The 14,230-nt window shown below is 46.7% G+C and overlaps 1 protein-coding gene across 6 annotated transcripts in view; it reads left to right on the forward strand.

The window, feature by feature from the left end:
- Positions 1-14,230, forward strand: part of FRMD4A (FERM domain containing 4A) — a 656,887-nt gene that overhangs the window by 562,929 nt on the left and 79,728 nt on the right. For all 6 annotated transcript variants that reach the window (XM_080647786.1, XM_080647785.1, XM_080647787.1 and 3 more), the window contains one exon: positions 13,672-13,748. In XM_080647786.1, coding sequence (XP_080503912.1) covers positions 13,672-13,748 — 77 coding nt within the window. The remainder of the gene's footprint in view (positions 1-13,671; positions 13,749-14,230) is intronic.

Genomic DNA, 14,230 nt, shown 5'->3' on the forward strand with positions numbered 1-14,230 from the left:
CTGAGCTGCCTTGGCCATGAGGGCCCAGAGCCTTCAGGCTCATCTGCAGAGACCCCATGGGGATCGGGGAGCAGGGCCTGGTCGGAGGACCTCAGACAAGTCGGGTAGTATATATGGGAGGAGGCTTCTTGGGAAGAAGAGGTGTCACAGGGGAATTGGGGGTTTTGTCCAGGACTGCCGGCTCCTTGTAAGTAATTCATTCTACTGAGTTTGAACTGATTCATGATTTATCCAGGCTGGGATTTACCAGTTTGAACAGTTAAAGGCCACAAGAAAGCTCCTGGTCACTTCCTGTGTCTCCCCAAGCCCTAGGCACCCACAGACCCACTTTTCTGTCCCTCTGGACTTACCTGTTTCAGACATTTCATATAAATGAAAACATAATCTGTGGCCTTTGGTATCTGGCTTGTTTCACTTAACATGATGTTTTCAAGGATCCCCCCGCCCCATGTTATAGCATGAATCAGAACTTCCTTCTTTTTTATGGCTGAGTACTATCCCACTGTCCTCTGATGTTTACTTCAGCGTTTTCTGCAATGACCCAGCACGTGCGGTGCCTTGGGTCTTGGCACCAGCTGTATTTCCTCACACAGCTGCGTGGCTTTGCACCCTCCCCCCCCCCCCCCCACCCGTTGTCTTCTGCTAGTGACTCAGCTGTCACTTCTGTGCAGCCTTTCCCAAATACCTTATTTACAGGAACAGCCCCCTCCTGGCCTCCTCTGGTTTGTCCTTGGAACCTCTTATCCTCTGACATTCTTCCTGCAGAGTTTTCTTACGTATTTGCCTACTTCTCCCCTCACAAAAACATATAAAAGTTTTTATCTATTTTTTTTCCCCACTGTTGTATGCCCGCTGCCTAGTCTAGTGCCTGACATGTGGTAGATACTTAATAAATAGTTGTTAAGTGAATAAAAGCAGTCAGGGCAGAATATCCAATAGCTTATTGTGACCCACCACCGATATTGAGGACATCTCCGTGTGTAATGGCCCAATTGGAATGGATAACTGGTAAAGCCCCTATAAGGAAGGGTTTGAGAGTGAGACATTGCAAGGGAGGGGAAGGCAGGAGGGAAGCATGAGGGATTCTCTAAGCTGAGATTGTTGATGAGAAAATGAAAAGTATTTACAGAGTTCCCTACCAGTCCATCTGGACTGTTCCTCAATTTTCTTTTTTGTCTCTTAAACCAAATGGACCCAAAGAACTAATAGCAATGGCATTGAGAATGAATTTCTAGAGTCTGGAGACCGCTGAGCCATTCTGGTTAATCTGGCCACCTTGTCTTTCTTAGAAGCAGGAAACATTAGGCTGGGAACCGCTGCTTGTTGAACCCGGCAGCCTTCACTTGTCTTGGAAGATCCTGGCTTGTTTCTGCTGAGCTGTGCGATACTTAGCAAGATCTGTGAGCTTTAAAAAAAAAATCTGCATGATTCAAAGGGGAAACCCAGGCTGAACTGACCTTCCTGGAAGTGTGAACTTGTGTAATACCAAAGTCCGACATAGCCAGGAAGGAGTCAGTGTGAATAGGCCGTGGGGCTCAGCATCAGCCCTACAGGTGGGACCAGTCCAGCAGGTGGGACCAGCCCAGCAGGTGGGACCAGCCCTGCAGGTGGGACCAGCCCACCGGGAGGGCACTGAGGCTGTCTCCAGGTGAATGAGTGGTGAGGAGTCACTCCAGGTCAGGGCTGGGATTCCAGCTTGAGCCCAGGAGCCCCAAGACTCCAGAGTAGACTTCCCCCATTCACTTTGCAATCCATTGTCATTCAGACAGAGCCACCAGGAGGAGGAAGGGCTGTAGTTCCAGCTGGGGCTCTTGAGCTGGCACTCAAGGCAGCTGCCCTCTTGCTACTTGCCTTACAGTTTAGAAACGTTTTTGTTTGTTTGTTTGTTGTTAATCCTCACCCAAGGGAATTTTTCCATTGATTTTTAGAGAGAGTGGAAGGGAGAGGAGTGGGGAGGAACATCAGTGTGACAAAAACACTTGAATTGGTTGCCTCCAGCATGCACCCCAACCAGGGCCAGGGATTGATTCTATAACTGAGATACATGCCCTTCACCGGAATGGAACCCGGGACCCTTCAGTCCAAGGGCCAGTGCTCTATCCACTGAGCAACACTGGCTAGGGCTAGAAATGTATTTTTAACAAAATGCCTAGGTTCAACCACTGATGGCTCCTCATATCATGGGAGTTGCCTGCATTTCCAGCAAACAGAGAAGGGTTCAGATACCAGCTCTCACCATTTATCATCTGTGTGACTTTAAGAAAGTGACTTAATGTCTCTGAACTTCAGTTGCAGTAATACCTATCTCATAAAGCTCTTCACTCATTCATTCACTCAGCAAATAATTATTGAGTGCTTAACAGGTATTGGGCCAGGTGCCAGGAGAATACCTTCAAGGTACCAAGTCTGGCAGATAAAGCATTTGAATAAAATAGAGAATTGCAACATGGGATGATGATTGCTTTGGCAGAGGATGTATATGAATATCTGGGAGGACTAGCATGGATTGGGGCTGGGAAGTCGGGGGTTAGGGACAACTGTGGTGAAAAAGTGGCTTAGGGCAGCCTAGGGAGTAGGAGGCGCCACGGCCTCCTCTGCCCTCACGGCCTTCCTCAGAGTCACAGCTCCCAAGTTGCCCTGCCCACGACGGAATTCCTCCAGGGAAACAGGAATGAGGCAGAGCTTAACCAGGAGCAGCCCTCCTGGGGACAGAGGTTCTGAAGTTAAAACTCTCACCTCTAGAAAACATGCCCACGTCTCTCTTCTTCCTGGGAAGGAAAAATGGTGGAGCAGATACACAATTGCTCCAGCAAGAGGATCCTGAGAGGGAAATCGCCAAATTCAACCAGGGCCCCAGCTGCAGAGGTGGCCTCTCTGGCACTCAAGCCAGCACAGGGTGGGACCCTCCAGAAGAAAGTCAGGGCTGAGGTGGGGCAGGCTCAGGCACCCCTCTGTTGGCTACAACCATCGCCGCGGAGCAGCCAGCAAGACCACAGGTGTTCTCAGCACGGCCTGACTTGAAAAGCAAGCTGCCAGCCCTGGCCTGGTGCCCACTCGGCCTCTGCGCTCCCTGAGAGGCTTTGCAGCCAGAGGCTGAGCGGTACCTGAGGTCTGTGGCAGCAGGCAGTCCCCTCCTCTGGTACCCACAGAACCACGCCTGCAAGCCCTCCCCTCCCCCACGGGTTGGGCCAACTCTGGAAGCACTGGCTGTTTTAAAGTGTACACGAGCTACTCCTAAATAATTATTCACAGGGAGCCTTGTGGCTTACTCGTTTCTTTTAGCTTTGTTTCACACGAATATCATTAGGGTAGAGTATTGGCATTTCATCTTTTTTTTTTTTTCCTTTGCTTGATTATGCAGGTTTTAGTCATGCATATATGATAACCTTTGTTTCTACAAAGAGCCGGTTGCCAACCTCTTCATTCTATCCCTGTCTTCCGTGGAGCCCTGGGAAATCAGGGGCTTACTGTGACTCTACACCTCTGGACAGAGCTGCCCGGCATGAGAGGACTGACAATTGCCAACACTCCCCCCCCCAAAAAAGAAAAAACATACTTCCCCCTCAAAAAATAAAACATATGCTTCCCCCAAAGTCTGCCCTCTAAAGTGGTCAAAACAAAAAACCTTACCACAGCCAAAAGGAGAGAAGTGTTTGCCATTCAGGTGAAAGGGCCCGTCATAGTTCAGATGTGGCAGATATGCCTCAAACTAACTCCTTCTTTGAAGCCTCCCATTGACACAAGTCACAGCAGGTGTAGTTGGCCTTGGAGGGTTTTTCAAGGAAAGCCTGGAGCACAGAGAGGGTAAGCCACACACCTGGCCACAGTGCTCGTTGCTGGAAAGCCCAAAGCTAGACCCCAAGGTGGAGCTCACTGCTGGCTTCTCCCTGCGAGCACTAACCCTCCTATACGCCCCAGCAGCCACTCTGAGGAGAGTAGAAACGACATGAGTAGGCCGAGGATGAGAAGGGAAAAATACTTTCAGCTTCTTTTAAACCTTTTACATTTGCCAAAGCTTTATGGCATGTCTTTCTGCAAGGAGAGCCAACGTACACAGAATAAAATCATATATGGGGAGAAGCCCTCCCAGGAGAAAAAGACAAGGAAATGGAGTCCAATCGGGAGAAATAAAAAGGCCTGTTTCTCTGCAGGCCTGTGAAGGAGTTGTTGACCCTCTTGCTCTTTTTCTTCTACAAATAATGACTCATCAAGCCAAAGCTGAAAGGTTTTTGACGGGTTAAAAAGAGACCATTCGTGAAAGGGTCAAGGCCTGGCGCTCTGGGTGTCTGTCACTGAATTAACCAAATCAGTTTAGACCTTATGTCCTCCGACAGTCAGGAGAAGGCAGCCCGCCAGAGGCACATCTTGATCCCATTAGGTCTGGCTGTGGGGAAAAGTAGCCATTATTTTCTTTGCTGGGGCTGTGGCCCTCTCAGAATACAACAGATGCCAGGAGCCCCCCCACCCCCACCCCCGCCCCGCTTCGGTGCAGGAAAGGAGGGCATACTCATTTGCACTTGGTAAGCATATTACCTGTGAACATTAGTTGGCCCGTGTTGGAGGGCCTGATTTGGTTTCCAGTAGAGCCCATTCCATGTAATACCGAGCCGTATTACAATAGGTAGTTTCTCCTCAGGGTGAAGGTGTTGTGATTAGAAGGTATAGAAGGAAAATGGTCGGTGCTGGCTCAGCCCAAAATTGCAGTGGACCCAGGACCTGGCTGGATGAGGATGGACCAAGAAGCCCAAAGACAGTTCCTCCAACATCAGTTCAGCTGGAATGCTAACCTGGGTTTGGCTCGTGCATGCATTGTAATAAATCCAATTAACAGAAAACAGTTTTTAAATGCCCATGGCACCATATTAGCTCTCTTATAAAGAAAATTACACAAACTTGTACTTTGGGCTGATACATGTTCAAAGTATTCAGAACTTATTTTCTTTCATTAAGAATAATGCTGGCATGTAAATGATGGAGGGGGAAGAACATAATAATAGCTAGAACCTATTGACCACTAACTCAATAATAAAAAATAAATGTTGGCTATCAACACCTTCACTCTGAGAAGAAAGTACCTGTTGTAATATGGCTCAGTATTGCATAGAATGGGCTATCCTGGGAACCAAATCAGGCCCTCCAACACAGGCCAACTGTGTTCACAGGTAATTCGCCTGCAAAATGCAAATGATCAAATATACTGGCTACCTTTTTACGCACTTTATATGTACCAGTATTAATTTATTAATACAACAGACCTATGAAAATAAAACTTGTTAATAGTAGTAGTATTTCGAAGATGGGAAGACTAAGACACAAATTATATTGCTAACAATACACAGCCAGTCAGTGGTAGACAGTGTGGCTTTGAAAACCATGCTTTTAATCAGTACTGGTCTGTACTGTCTCCCATAAGTAGGAAATGTTCTAAGATAAGCTACTCGATTTTTAACGTCCAAAGAGGAGCAGTGTGACATTGAAGATTTACAGTGCTGACCTTCCACCCGCCCAAAGGATGTAGGAATGCCCGCACACGCACACCCCTCCCTTCACAGAAAAGGAAGCTGAGATGCAGAGAAACTTACCATGTCAGGAGTGTCACTGAGGCCTCTTGACTTCCAAGCCAGCATTCTCACCCCAAAAAGTGATGAACGGAAACCACAGAGAATAAGTGATGGATGAATATTGATTATCTGAGACAAACACATGGGACGTAAAGGGGTGCATCAACTATGGATTTTTAAAAGCTTGATGCAGAAACTATAGATGATTTTAAATTGAGGTTGCATTGGCTTATAACATTGTACCTCTAAGTTTCAGGTGTACAACATTGTAAATTGGCATCTGTATACACTATAGCATGCTCACCACCAAGGGTCTAGCTTCCATCCATCACCATACATGTGACCCATTTTACCCATCTCTCCCTCCTCTCCCCCCTCCCCACTCTGATAATCACCCATCTGTTGTCTACCAGGTAACTCTATGAGTTTGTTTTGTTTTCTTATCCCACATGCGAGTAAAATCATACGCTATTTGTGTTTCTCCATCGGACTTATTTTACTTAGTATAATATCCTCAAGACCGACCCATGTTGTCTCAAATGGCAAGATTTCATCTTTTTTATAGCTGAGTAGTATTCCTTGTTATGTGTACATACCACATCTTCTTTACTCATTCATCCATCATTGGACACTTAGGTTGTTTCTATATCTTGACCATTGTAAATAATACTACAATGAACATAGGGGGGTATATATTCTTTTCATATTAGTGTTTTTGTATTTTTTAGATAAATACCTAGAAGTGGAATAATTGGATCATATGGTTGTTCTACTTTTAATTTTTTGAGGAATCTTCATATTGTTTTTCATATTAGTGACACCAATTTATAATCCCACCAACAGTGCACAGGTTTCCATTTTCTCCACATCCTCCCAACCCTTATTTCTTGTCTTTTTGATAATAGCCATCCTAACAGGTAGGAGCTGATATCTCATTGTGATTTTTATTTGCATTTTTCTAATAATTAGTGATGTTGAACATATTTTCAGGTGCCTGTTGGCTGTATGTATGTCTTCTTTGGGAAAATACCTGTTAAGGTCCTCTGCCCATTTTTTAATCAGATTGTTTGTTTTGTTGTTGTTGAGTTGTATGAGTTCTTGATATATTTTGGATGTTACCTCTTATTGGATGTATGATTTGCAAATATCTTCTCCCATTTGGTATGATGCCTTTTTGTTTTGTTGATGGTACAGATGCTTTTTAGTTTGATGTAGTTTGTTTTTGTTTTTGCTTCCTTGCCATTGGAGTCAAATCCACAAAAACATCACTGATGTTCTTGGCTCCTTTGTCATAAATTATTTGTCCCTATATGTATGGGTTTATTTCTGGGCTCTTAATTCTATTCCATTGGTCTGTGTGTCTATTTATCTGTCCATCAATACCACACTGTTTTGATTACTATAGTTTTGTAGTATAGTTTGAAGTTGGGGGGTGTATGATACCTCTGGTTTTGTTTTTTTCCTCAGGGTTCCTTTGGCTCTTTGGGTTCTTTTGTGGTTTCATACAAATTTTAGTATTTTTTTGTTCTATTTCTGTGAAAAATGCTCTTGAGATTTTGATAGGGATTGCACTGAAGCTATAGATTGCTTTAGGAAACATTGACATTTTAAGAATGTTAATTCTTCCAGTCCATGAGCACAGAATATTTCCATTTCTTTGTGTCTTTTTCAGTTAACTAAGATGACTTTAAGAGCTATATCATGAATACTGTCTGCTTTGTCGATGTTGCCTCCTCTCAACCAGATTTAGATTGTGAGCTCCTTACAATATAAGTATGCATTAGGCATCATGTCCTTCCTTTTCCTATTAGCATAGGCCCATACAAAGTAGACACCACTACTTGAGTGGTTGGAAAGGGGATGGGGCATTAGATATTCCCTAAAACCCCAGGGCCTACCTTTTTCTTTAAGCATGAAGGAAAATATAGTGCATGCCTATGTAACTGATACAAAACCTCTGAGGTATGGTATTGACCCACTAAAAACACATATGTGCTTCTGTTGTTCCCTAGAATGGGTTCTCCTGGAACAGCAGAGCCTCGTCATGTTTTCTGAGCACACAGGCCTGGCTTTCTTTGTGATGCACCTCCATTTTAACTAAACTCCATCCACTCCTTCTTTTGTCCTGTAGCCCTCAGGGTGTGTGGCAACTCGTTTTTATTTACTGAAGGCTTAACCAGTGAACTGCCATGCATCCAAAACGGAAACCATCCCCATATGCACTGGAATATTTATGAATTTAAGTTACCATAATTTTCTTTACAAACCCATAGTTGTCCCTAGCAAGTATGATTTTAAAATTGGGCAACCAGAGTTGATATTCGAGGCTTGTGGCTATAGACACGCGTGTTTGTGGGGAAGGTCCACTGCTTGCATCTATAGACGCTTATGGCTTACAAAGGATTAAATATACCCAGAGATTAGTGAGTGACAGCCCTTCTAGAAAATGAACAGAGCCGAAGTGACATAAAGAAGTACATTTTCCAGTATATATGTTTCCTTCCGGGCCCGGAGACTATTCCTGGCCATGAGTCTAATTCTTCTTAGAAGACAACTCGTGGCTGGTGTTCGGAAAGCACTGGGCATCACGCAGACTGCTAAGGGCCTTTGAAGAAGTGATCATTTACTTAATCGTCGGCTTGAAACAGCTTTGTCCTCGCTCATCGTCAGGTCTTCCTGGTGTGTTAGAAGAAGCCTAGAACAGAAGTCACAAGAGTGGGTCCCAGCATCAGTTCCTAATTTAACTGTGCCGGTCCTTTAACCTCTCTCCCTTGGGCTTTCTTAATCTGCGGAAGGAGGCAGCTGGACCAGATGGTTGCTGGCATTCTGTGCAACGGTCCCTCTGGGAGAAGCAGGAAGTTACTCAGAGAGAGGTCATTAAGAGGCTTGATGATTCAGCCTCAGGGACAGGAGGAAGACAAGACTCCCTGAAGCCCGGTCAAGAATCAGAGCCACCAGAGTGAGCTTGCTCTCAAGACTTTATTTCCGCCTCATTCTGCGAGCTCACCCGCCACCCACGTGCTGTCCCGGCACTCAGTAAACACTTGCTGGGAGGAAGTCTCATGGAGTCAAGGCCCCTTCTCTGTCCCCGGTGGTGGTGGGAGGGAACATTAGCCCTTTCCTGCCCCAACCGCCAGCCGTGCACAGGATGTGGGAATCCAGCAGCCCAGCTAATAGGACCAGTGACCAGTCCTGCCCACGAAGTGTTTACATGCAACCTTCACACTCATAGCTGGAAGGTGGTATTTACTAGCCAGTTTTCTTTGCTCTTCCTGGTTGAACGTTTCCGATCTCCTATTTTACACTTAAGGACATTGAGTCCCAAAGAGGGTAAGTGGAAGATCTGTGATCCCTTGGGAATACAAGTCTGGGTCAGACATTACAACTCCACATCCAGTACCAGCCCTGGTCCCAAAGGTGGTGACCGACACCGTCTCATCTCCATGGAAACACCTCTGAGTAGTTTCTCTACACTCGAACCAGGACAAGCGAATTATTAAGGTTATTCCTTATCATCATGATTTTTGCTGTTAGTCCTTGATTGAAAGCTAAGGCATCTCTGAGTAGATTACCAGAGCCATCCAGGTCTCTGAGAAGGAAATCATGTCATCCAGAAGGGAAGAACATTTGCTGTATAGGACTAAAAAGATTTGGTTTTATATTTCCTACTTATAGTCACACTGTTGCTTATTTGTAAAAATTATTCCACTCATAAAGTGAACCAGCCATTAGTGACTAAAAGCTCTTCCCACTAATTAGTGGGCCCGTGTGGAAAGGAGCATATTAGAGGTTAGAGTAATGGGCATGTACCCTTGACTCCTGTTTCTGGTTCCTTCACTGGCTTGCTGTGTGGCCTTAAGCGGTTTCTCTGGGCCTCACTTTCCCTAAGAAGCAAGTTTCCCACTCGCTCTTCTCGGGGATGCTAAAAGATCAAAGAAGGGGTGTTTACAGACCTATTAAACATGCCCGATGAAGTTTATTAGAATGGCCTTGATTTGATAGTATTAATTAATAAATCCTTTGATTATTGATAGACCCAGGTATTTGAGCTTCTAATTAGCTCCTTGGGCATAATTGGCCACAGTGGTGATACCAAATCCTAAGGGAACTAGCACAGTCATAATGATCATTTTGTGTGTGTGTCTGATGGGCCTTCATTTGGAGTCACAAAGCACATGGGCATCTTTACCTGGTGGCTGAGAAGCTGCAGGGAGCCAGGAAGGCTCTCCTAAAGTGACACAGATGATCAGGAGCTGCCCCACACCAGCACCTCTGGGGCCCAGCATGGCCTGTTTATAAAGGGAGGCAAGGCCAAGTGTCTCTGTCTGTTTGCTTCTTGTTTTCACCCTGCCAGCCTCCGTGGGGGTATAGCAGGCAGGGCCTCTGAGCTGTGCTCCATGAGGAGACAGTGCATTTACAGCAAGGAGTGACCACCTGGTGGCCAGCCCCTCGGGCACAGCTGCGCCCTGCTGTCTTCATCTCCTTGCTGCCTGGCCCCACATCCTCCGTAAGTGAGGGGAAAGGATCAGGCCAGTGTGCCCAAAGGGGCATCTCCTCTGATTCCTGGGATTCAGCTCATGTCCCAGTGCAATCCTGTCTTGAAAACCTGTCCATTCAGTCACCTCTCTTTCTAGTATTTCTTTTGCAAAAAAAAAAAAAATGTTTTGAACACTTGCTTAGAGCAGACATGAGGGAAAGCCATGGTTCTGCCTCCTGTTAGAAAATGTCTGCAGATATCATCCTGGGAGAGGCCAGAGCCAGGCAGCCAGGGTGCAGTGCCCAGGATAGGAGTCAGGGCAGCAGCAGTGGCAGCAGATCGAGAGCCTGCAGCAGAGCCAGGTGGTTTGGTTGGGCCGTTGACAGAGGCTCGGCTCTCCACACCAACTACACGGGGAGCACTTCAAGGGAAAGCCCGGCTTGGTCTATTTTGCAAGGAGTTGGGGAGGGAGGAGCTGCCAGGGAGCCAGCCACTCTGAGTATTGGCTCGGTTTCTTCACCAGGTCAGGGGAGTCCAAATAAAAGGCCCAAGAGAGGTGTTTGCAGGCACCCTCACACCAGGTTTACTTTCTTTCCTCCTGATGGAGAGGGGATAGCAGACTCTGGGTGGGCACTTACCCCAAATGCTGCCTACCCCAGGGCAGTACCTGTGGCACCAGAGCCAGCCAGGACCAGTGATGGGGACCAGGGACATAGTTTGTAGGCCGGGCACAGAATGAAAATGCAGGGCCCTTGCTCCAAACTTACAGAGAATTTCAACATGGGGACAGCAGAGCAATAAACCAAATGGCCCTTCTGAGCACAGGGACCGAGGGCCACAGGCCTTAGCAGTGGTCCTGGTCATGGTGGAGGCAGCACAGGGCTGAGGGTGCCCCTCAGAGACCAGCTATCTTCCATCCACCCTTTTCTTCAAAAGAAAGGGAAGAGAGAGGGGGCGGGGAATAATTCTGTACACTTCCTTAGAGATTCCCAGCATGCAAATAATCAAATTGTATTTTCTTAAACCCCATTGTGAGAGCTTGATATAAATTGGGTTTGAGCCTAGTGTTGGTCTCTTTGATGTCCGCTAACCAGGAGATGAGAGCAGTTTGGAAACATACAGAAAGAAGCCCATTGAACACAGAAAAAACTACATCTATGAGTGGCCGAGGCAAAGGAGGAGGAATACTGAACTATTAATGTAATAAAATATTTCCAGCTTTAAAAAATTTTTTTTAAGAAAATAATAAGTTTGATTCCGAGTTATTCTTTTTTATGTCCCAGGATTTGGGAGAAGTCAGAACAATTAGGAATCATAAGATCTAAGTTCATTGAGCGCTTACTTTGTGCCAATGAGCTGTACCTAGAAGGGACCATTAATGCCATTTCACAGATGGGGAAACTGAGGCTAAAAAAAGTGTTGTCACTTGCCTATGAGCAAACAGTTTGGATATAGGAGAGCCTGGACTCACACCGATGCAGGCAGACTGCAGAGCCTGTGTGCTGCACTTTGGACCGTGTACTCTGCCGGGTTATGAGGTCAGTGTCAGCGATCCGATGGTTCTGCTGCTTTTCTGTCTGTGGCTAAGTTCAAGGGGACTGTCTATAAGTGTCTGACCAGCGGGGGTCAGAGAGAAGCTGTGAGGGTTTTCAGTGAGGGATTTAGCGTAAGGGCATCGCAAAGGAGCCTGAGGCTCAGCCCTGTCATCTGAGTCCTCCAGGCTCTGCGCAGGCGGCATTTCATCTGTGCCCCGCACACGCTGTCGGAGCCAGTGCAGGGCTTTGGGTCACCTGCTTTCTTTGAAACGTCTCTGCACCCACTTGGAACCACCCCTAAAGGAGAAGGAAAGTATAGCCCCCCTTGGCTTCATAGTGACATGTACTGTATGAGCTGTGGACCACGGAGGTGACTCTCATACAGGAGAGTGAGGTCCTCCTCCTTGGTACATGGAACAGTCATCAAATTCTGCCCAGCAGGTTCTGAAGAGAAAAGATTGCAGCCCTTCTAGAAGCCATTTTTGTTTGTTTTTATGTGTTTCTTTAATTTTTTAAGTATTTATATATATTTATTATTGACAGTATTGCTGATGTCCCTTATTCCCCCCCCCCCCACATCCTCCTCTGCCTAGCCCCTACCCACCCACCCCCAGGCCTTCACCACGCTGTTGTCTGTGTCCATGTGCCATGCATATAGGTATATGAGTTCTTTGGTTTATCTCTTCTCACCCCCGCCCCCAACACCAAAATCAGTCTGTTCCATGCCTCCATGCTTTGGGTCTTATTTTGTTGGTCAATTCATTTTGTTCATTAGATTCCCCAAACAAGTGAGATCATGTGATATTTGTCTTTCTCTGATTTGCTTATTTCACTTTGCATAATAATTTGCAGGTCCATCCCTGCTGTCTCAAAGGGTAAAAGATCCTAGAAATCGTTTTTATTATTCATTCCTTCAAGAAGAAACTGTGAGCAAGTCAGAGAGGGTCAGGAGCCCCAGATGACAGGAGTCTGGGTCTAGGATGACACCCTGAAAAGCATATGCCCCTGAGAGGAGCCGGGAGGATTCCTGCTTTACCCTCCTTTGAGCAAAATAAGCTCCAGTTCTAAGACTACTAGTATAGAAGGGATGCTGTATACATAAAATATAAATATAAATACTAGTAATGTGTACATGACTCCAACCTCTTTTGACATTTCCCAGAGGGTTAAGTAACTTTCTTTTTCATCTTATAAAAAGCACCCCCCCTCACCCCCGCCAGCAGTGCTGCAGCCTTAATTATCCCCAGTAATTGCAGTCAGCTTCTTAGTTAAGGGGTGCTCTCTTGGAAGGAAAAATGCCCACCAGGGCCTGAGGGGGAGCTCTTTTTACTGCCCATTTTTTTCAGAACTGCCTCCATTCCCCTGCTCCCCCTCCCTGCGCACCCCCTGGCGGCTGCTGTGTCCTGGCAGCTGCAGGACCCTTGGTTTCTTTGTGCTGCAGAAAGAAGTATGGGCTTGACAGGCGCACATTGTTATCTTGAGTTGCCTGGCCCAGAATAAGGTCAAGGCAGCCCCCGCCCTCCTCAGGAGGCTTCCTGAGCTGCCTTGTCACCAGGGTGAGTCCGAGCTCTTACACATTAGTGGGCAGGAAGTAGAGTCCCGATGGGAGGCTGGGAATTTGAGCGCCTTCCCATTTCAGCACTGGAGGGAGGAAGCCTCAGGCAGCCCTCCCGCAGATGGCTACTGCTTCCTTCCCAGCGCTCAGTGCTGCTCCTCCGTCCCTCCAGTCTCCAGCCTGCCTCCGCTCTGCTCTCCCCGCCCCTTGCCTTGGAGGGAAACTTCTGTGGAGCTGGGAACTGTCTTGGAGAACTCAACAAAGGCAGAGCAGCCGGCAATGACTTGAAAAGAACTTGTTTTGTTCTCGTTCAGGAACCTGCAGGAAAATCCACACCCACGTTGCCAGGTTTTGAACTGGAGAGCGTGTGTGTGTGTGTGTGTGTGTGTGTGTGTGAAGCAAGAGGCGGAGGAGGCGAAAACAACTGTACAGGCTCTGCTTTGATAAGGAAACTGCCAGCTGCAGAAGTTCAGCGGCAAAGGGAGGACTGTGGCCGCATGAACCAAGCGCTTCTGAACTTAAACTGCATTGCTCTCTGTCCAGATATTCCAGTGGAGGCAGTTGGAAAACCTGTATTTCAGAGAAAAGAAGTTTTCTGTGGAAGTTCACGACCCACGCAGGTAAGCTAGGAAAATCCTTACGTCTGGGAGGGCAAGGCCCACCAGCACGAATGATCCTATTTTTGTGTTGCCATCCTTGCTGTTCATTTTGGCAGGGAGAGGATGGGTGATCGTGGAGAACAGTTGAAATCAGACAGTAAAGCTTTGTTTTGTGCTATGTATGTCGATAAGTGCAGTGGGTTCAAGTGTGTGTGTGTGTTGTGTTGTGTGTGTGTGTTTGTGTGTGTGTGTGTGTGTTTGTGGTAGCCATTCTGCGCTCATCTCATTTCCTGCACGTGTTGGCGCTCATGCATGTGGAGCTGTCTTTCTAAGCCGGGCATTTTGGGGAAGATTCCTAGCTCTTTGTAACCAACACCAAATTAAACTGGGCAGCAGGCTGAGTCTTTTTAGGAAGTTTTGCCGGAGGAGAATCTGAAGGATGGCTTGTCAGAGCTTCTGAGGGTGTGCCGGGTAGGACAGTCCGCACCCAGAGTGACCTGCAC

This window comes from Plecotus auritus (assembly GCF_963455305.1).
Source record: "Plecotus auritus genome assembly, chromosome: 1".
Taxonomy (NCBI): Eukaryota; Metazoa; Chordata; class Mammalia; order Chiroptera; family Vespertilionidae; genus Plecotus; species Plecotus auritus.